General features: G+C 45.1%; 1 protein-coding gene across 2 annotated transcripts in view; it reads left to right on the plus strand.

Annotated features, from left to right (window-relative positions):
- DDX1 (DEAD-box helicase 1) overlaps positions 1-6,718 on the plus strand; it is a 52,759-nt gene extending 46,041 nt beyond the window's left edge. For both annotated transcript variants that reach the window (XM_073568251.1, XM_073568252.1), the window contains exons 24-26: positions 3,244-3,339; positions 3,931-4,051; positions 6,329-6,718. In XM_073568251.1, coding sequence (XP_073424352.1) covers positions 3,244-3,339; positions 3,931-4,051; positions 6,329-6,459 — 348 coding nt within the window. In that variant the 3' untranslated portion in view covers positions 6,460-6,718. The remainder of the gene's footprint in view (positions 1-3,243; positions 3,340-3,930; positions 4,052-6,328) is intronic.
- The last annotated feature ends 413 nt before the right edge of the window (positions 6,719-7,131 follow it).

A 7,131-nucleotide genomic window follows, 5' to 3' on the forward strand; every position in this document is an offset into this window, starting at 1 on the left:
ACTCCCCTTGGCTTTTTACTTATTTTGCTACATTACAACTTGTGTTTAAAAATCATTTTGTAATCTGCGTGGATGCATCAGCACTAAATAGTCTAGGTTGGTAAAGTGAGAAAAATAGACATAAATTAATGTATGGAATGTATGAAATAGCTATAAATTTGCATATGTATTCCCCTCTTTTGGTAGGAAGCCCCTAAAAATTTCTTGGTGAAATTCCCTTCATAAGTCCCATGCTTAGTGACAGGACGTCCCCCTGTGTGCGATTTAAGTATCACAGGTCTGTCAGTATATACACTTCTGAAAAGCCACAGAGGCTGAGACACCATTAACAAGAGGCAACACTAACCAAACACCATGAAGACCAAGGAGATCTCCAAACAACGCCATGAAGACCAGGGAGATCTCCAAACAACGCCATGAAGACCAGGGAGATCTCCAAACAACGCCATGAAGACCAAGGAGATCTCCAAACAACGCCATGAAGACCAGGGAGATCTCCAAACAATGCCATGAAGACCAGGGAGATCTCCAGACACCGCCATGAAGACCAGGGAGATCTCCAGACACCGCCATGAAGACCAGGGAGATCTCCAGACACCGCCATGAAGACCAGGGAGATCTCCAGACACCGCCATGAAGACCAGGGAGATCTCCAGACACCGCCATGAAGACCAGGGAGATCTCCAGACACCGCCATGAAGACCAGGGAGATCTCCAGACACCGCCATGAAGACCAGGGAGATCTCCAGACACCGCCATGAAGACCAGGGAGATCTCCAGACACCGCCATGAAGACCAGGGAGATCTCCAGACACCGCCATGAAGACCAGGGAGATCTCCAGACACCGCCATGAAGACCAGGGACGCCCACCAAAACTCTCAGCCGGGGCAAGGAGAGCACTAATCGGAGAGGCAGCGCAAAGACCAAAAGGTAACCCTGAAGGAGCTGCAGAGTTCCCAAGCAGAGACTGGAGTATTTTGTCCATACACACTGCATTAAGCCTTACACTCCATGTAGGTGATGTTTATAGAAGAGTGGTCAGAGAAAAGCCTTTACGTACACACACAAATTGTAATTCTCATATTGAGTTTGCCATAAGACATGTGGGAGACTCCTCTAATGTATGGAGGAAGGTGCTGTGGCCCGATGAGACGAAAATTTAACTTTTTTGACCACCAACGTTAACGCTATGTCTGGTGCCAAACCAAGACTGGTTATCACACCAAGAACACCATCCCCACAATGAAACCTGGTGAAGGCAGCATCATGCTGTGGGGATTTTTTTTTGGGACGATAGATGGTGCAAAATACAGATATTTTTGAGCAAAACCTGTTTCAGTCTGTCAGTGATTTGAGTCTGGGACAGAGGTTCACCTTCTAACAAGACAATGACCCATACTGCTAAAGCAACACTCGAGTGGTTTAAGGGGAAACATGTAAATGTTTTGGAGTGGCCTAGTCAAAGCCCAGACCTTAATCCAAGTAAGAATGTATGGTCAGACTTGCAGATTGCTATTCAACAGAGGAAACCATCTAACTTTAAGGAGCTGCAGCAGTTTTGCCTTGAGGAATGGGCAAAAATCCAAGTGGCAAGATATGGAAAGTTCATACAGACTTATCCAAAGTGACTTGCAGCTGTGATTGCCACAAAGGCTCTACAAGGTACTGACTTTAACCTCTTTCTGACCGCTGACTGGATAGTACGTCAGCGGTCAGAGATCCCTGCTTTGAGGTGAGCTCCAGCCGTGAGCCCACCTCAAAGCCGCGACATGTCAGCTGTTATAAACAGCTGACATGTGCCCGCAATAGGCGCAAGCTATCAACTAGTTAAATCCCGCTTTCAAACGCTGACAGCGAGCATTTAGCTACTGCTTCCGGCCGCTGGGCTGGAAGTGAGCTCATTGCCGACCCCCGTCACGTGATTGGGGGTCAGCGACGCGTTGCCCTGACAACCAGAGGTCTCAGAGACCTCTATGGTTGTTGCAGGCACATTGCTATGAGCACCGCCCGGTGGACGGCATAGCAATGCAGTAAATGTGCTACATATGGGAGATCTGCTCATCAGCCATATGTAGCAGAGCTGATCAAGTGTGGCATGCTTCTAGCCTCCTATGGAGGCTATTGAAGCATGCCACAAGTTACAAAAAAAGTGTTTAAAAATTAAAAAAATACTAAAAGTTGAAATTGGGGCGAAAGGGGGGCAATCAAAATAAAACAATAAAAAAATCACACATACACATATTAGGTATCACTGTGTTCAGAATCGCCCGATCTATCAATAAAAAAAGCATTAACCCGATCGCTAAACGGCGTAGCGAGAGAAAAAATCAAAACGCCAGAATCACGTTTTTTTGGTCGCTGTGACATTGCATTAAAATGTAATAACGGGCGATCAAAAGATCGTATCTGCACAAAAGTGGTATCATTAAAAACGTCACCTCGGCCCGCAAAAAATAAGTCCTCACCCAACCCCAGATCACGAAAAATGGAGACGCCACGGGTCTCAGGAAAATTGTGCATTTTTTTTTTCTTAGCAAATTTGGGAATTTTTTTTCACCACTTGGATAAAAAAGACCCTAGACATGTTTGGTGTCTATGAACTTGTAATGACCTGGAGAATCATAATGGCAGGTCAGATTTAGCATTTAATGAACCTAGCAAAAAAGCCAAGCAAAAAACAAGTGTGATTGCACTTTTTTGCAATTTCACCGCCCTTGGAATTTTTTTTCCCCGTTTGCTGTTACACGACATTGTAAAACCAATGCTGTCATTCAAAAGTACAACTCGTCCTGCAAAAAATAAGCCCTCACATGGCCATATTGATGGAAAAATAGTTATGGCTCTGGAAAGAAGGGTAGCGAAAAACGAAAATGAAAAATTGAAAAAAGCTCCAGTCATGAAGGGGTTAAGGGGGTGAATAGTTATGCAAATGGACGTTTTCAGTTATTTTGTCCTATTTGTTCTTTGCTTCACAAAAAAAACCAAATGTTCTCAGTTGTAGGAATGTTCTTTACATGAACTGATGCAAACCCTCAAAAAAAATAAAACGGTGAAACTCAGGGTTGTGAGGTAGCAAAACGGGAAAACTGACAAGGAGGGGTGAACACTTCCGAAAGCCACAGGTGGGTCACTGAGAAGCACACATTATTTTTTGGCAGGAACAATTCCCTTCTGTAACATTAGTATGAGAATTGGAGACATGAAGTGAATTAATCGGTAATTTTCTGTGTATTTTGTCCCAGGTTTGGTATCACGTGTGCAGCAGTCGTGGGAAAGGTTGTTACAACACCAGGCTGAAGGAAGAAGGAGGCTGCACCATCTGGTACAACGAGATGCAGGTAATCTGTCACTCAAGCTTTTAGGAAACCTGCTTGTTGTACTAAAGGGTGTCTGGGACCTAACTGGGCTCGTCAAATCATGATGGTCCAACGCTCCCATCGATCAGCTGTGTGCAGCTCCATATGTACACTGAGTGCACAGCCCGAATAACCCAGCTCCGTGCATCATTTAGTGGCAGCTCGGCTCCCTTTCAGTTCAACAGAAGCTACAGTACTTCAGAGTAACCACTATGTGGGGTATGGAGCTGCGCTGGTCTTGCTCTGTACACTACACACATCCGGCCGCTGCAGTATCTGTGACGGGTGATGTCGGACCCCCATTGATTGTCCTGGAGAACCCCTTTAAGTTCTCCTTAGAGTGAATGGTGAATGTGCTTGTCTGTGTAGCTTCCATGTGCTATACTACATAAATATCACTCAATCCTGCCGAATACTTCCAGATCTGACATGTCCCACTACATCTAGCAGTCACAATCGGGGTGATGTCTATATAATTAACCCTAGCTGCACTAATGTGGCTTCCGTTGTAGATGTTTCTTCAAAATCCCGATATCATTAACCTGTGTTATGTCGCTATTACCTTTTTCCCAGCTGCTGTCAGAAATTGAGGAGCACCTGACCTGCACTATATCCCAAGTGGAGCCTGATATGAAGGTGCCCCTGGATGAGTTTGATGGGAAAGTGACCTATGGACAAAGGAGGGCGGCTGGAGGTACGTACAGCGGGGCTAATGCTCTATATGAGGCTGCATTCCCACATCCAAGTGCAGACCATGATTTCCAAGTTGGAAATAATTTTAAATGTGGGTGTGAGATGAACATTACCTTTTGAAGGGGCTATCCTCGACTATTTTTTTTCCCTATGAGCCTAAGAACAAACAGGCAGGTAGTTGTTAACTACTAACAAGTTCTGCCTGCCACAGACCCCTGCTGCAAGTGATTCAGCTGCTTCCGCTGATGTTGCATTGACAGGGAAGCGACTTCTCTTCTGCTGTCAATCAGCATGATTACGACCCATCAACAGAGTCCTAACTTGGGGAGCCGGCTGTCAATCAGCTTGATGATGCCCCGTCAACAGAGTCCTAAATGCTGGGAGCCGGCTGTCAATCAGCGTGATGATGCCCCGTCAACAGAGTCCTAACTACGGGGAGCTGGCTGTCAATCAGCGTGATGACGCCCCATCAACAGAGTCCTAACTGTGGGGAGCCAGCTTTCAATTAGCATGCTGACGCCCCGTCAGCAGAGTCCCAAATGCTGGGAGCCGGCTGTCAATCAGCGTGATGTCTGCAGTCACGCCCCATCAACAGTCCTAAGTATGGGGATGCCTCTACCTTGTGCCAGTCGTTACACTGGCTACCCATCCACTCCAGAATTCAGTATAAACTTATTACCCTCACCCACAAAGCCCTCCATGGCTCAGCACCACCCTACATCTCCTCCCTTGTTTCAGTATACCACCCTACCCGCGCCCTCCGTTCTGCTGATGACCTGAGGTTAGTATCCTCAATAGTCAGAACCTCCCACTCCCGTCTCCAAGACTTTACACGTGCCGCGCCAATTCTTTGGAATGCACTTCCCAGGTCAATACGATTAGTCCCCAATCCCCACAATTTTAAGCGTGTCCTGAAAACGCATTTATTCAGACTGGCCTATCGCCTCAACACATTAACCTAACCTATCCCTGTGTGGCAGAGCCAAAAGTTTTACTATAACCAGGTTCCCAGCATCATGTTCCCACATGCTTTATGCATCCATTAGCCCTCTGTGTCTGTACTGTTACACACTTAACATTATGGCTGGTCCATACAATCAGGGCAACTGTTACCACCCACCTTTCATGTCTACCTCTTTCCTCATAGACTGTAAGCTTGCGAGCAGGGCCCTCACTCCTCTTGGTATTTGTTATAATCTACTGTATGTGATTATTGTTATGCTGTAATGTCTATTGTCTGTACAAATCCCCTCTGAAATGTAAAGTGCTGCGGAATATGTCGGCGCTATAAAAATAAAATTTATTATTATGGGGATCCGGCTGTCAATCAGCATGACTTCAGCAATCACGCCTGTTCATAGAGCTGCTCTGTTGACAAGGAGCAGCTGAATCGCCGGCAGGAGTGGTTGGTGGCGGGTAGAATAGGCAGGTAGTTGCCTCTGTTAGCAACTGCCTGTTAGTTTTTAGGCCCATAGTACATGCAGATAGATTTGTGAGCGGCAGTGTCATAGACAGGAGGAGCCCAGCAGATATATGGGTTTGTGTAATTCTTGCTCGTTCTGGTCTGAGTCCAGTGGGCCTTTCTAATCCAGTAATTGACAACTATCTATGTGTATTTATACAGCGTAGGCTGTCAGTCACAGATAGATCCGCCTACTGGACTCCTTGGATAGAATGAGTGGGAATGAAAATGAAGGTTTCCCCCAAACTTATACTGTATATAAAACTTCTTATTTTCCCCAGTTCTGTAACGGTATGTGTACACAGCTTTCTTTTTCAGGTGAGTCCACTCCATAACCCACCTGAAAAAGCGCTAAATAAACTCTAAAACAGAATGAATATCACAATGTGAAAAAATGACATTGCTGTTCACATGTTCAGTCTTTCGAGTGTCTTCTAAGTTCTAAGTGCTCAAACTTTCAAAATACGCAAAGCCGCTAAAAGAAGTGACCAATCCATTCTGCAGGCGGCTTCTGCTTGGAAACTGCTCACTTGCTTTCTCAATACAAGTTTTAAAAACAAAAATGTCACAACGAAGGGTTGAAAAGAAGCAAAAAAACCCAAAACAATACTTGAGGACAAAAGAGGCCGGAATTTCCTGATGCGGCGTCCTCCTGAGAAACCTAACAGGGTTCACACATGTGGAAAAGGCGTCATGTGCACATACCCTTACCTGCTCCCTGCCGTTCACACCCCATGACATGTTACCTTTAACTAGAACACATTTTATAAGTAAACTATATGTAAAATGCAATTTTTTCTCCCCTCATTTTTGTAGGTGGCCTCTATAAAGGACACGTAGACATCTTGGCCCCGACAGTGCAGGAATTGGCTGCACTGGAGAAAGAGGCGCAGACGTCTTTCTTGCACCTGGGATATCTGCAGAACCAGCTCTTCAGAACCTTCTAAACATCTGGTGTGGGGACGTTCGGCATCTTAGGAGACCTGATCACCCCCGTGGAGCCGGCGGCTGATATACTCAGTACCCTGACACAATTTGGAGAAATAGTCATTAAACATTTTAGGTTCATTAGATTTTCCTCATTTGTGTTCGCTTAATGCTAGACATTTAATTTAAGAGATGAAACGTCCTGAAGTTCAGTTTTGTTCATGGCGACGCCGCCGAGTGCATGCAGTGGAAATAATAAAGGCTGCAAGTTAAAACTTCCTTGCTTTTGTGTGATATCTGCAAATGTCATTTTTTCCTGTCCATCACATTAACAATGAAACCTCGTGGGTCTGGGCGGGAGAAATTAAAAAAATAAAACCCTGTTCTCGTCCTCTTGACGGGCGCCATTCCTCTGTTCTAGCAGCTGGATTTGTTGGCATCTGCTTTGGTCGAAAAAGAATATTATTAATGTAGATAAATATAAGGGCATGCACTTTTGGCAAAGGGGGAAAAAAGTATAATAATTTACTTAATAGTAAAACATTTGGTAAAATTGTCACTGAAAAATACTTTGGTGTGTGGGTGGACAGCAAACTCAACTTTAGTGACCAATGCCAGGCAGCTGCTGCCAAGGCAAAGGAAACAACATGGAGCCCAATTCATTTTTTTAAGTCTGTCTTTTTGTCTTGCGA

Source organism: Dendrobates tinctorius, unplaced genomic scaffold (assembly GCF_039654945.1).
Source record: "Dendrobates tinctorius isolate UK_male_01 unplaced genomic scaffold, ASM3965494v1 ptg000021l, whole genome shotgun sequence".
In the NCBI taxonomy this organism is placed as follows: Eukaryota; Metazoa; Chordata; class Amphibia; order Anura; family Dendrobatidae; genus Dendrobates; species Dendrobates tinctorius.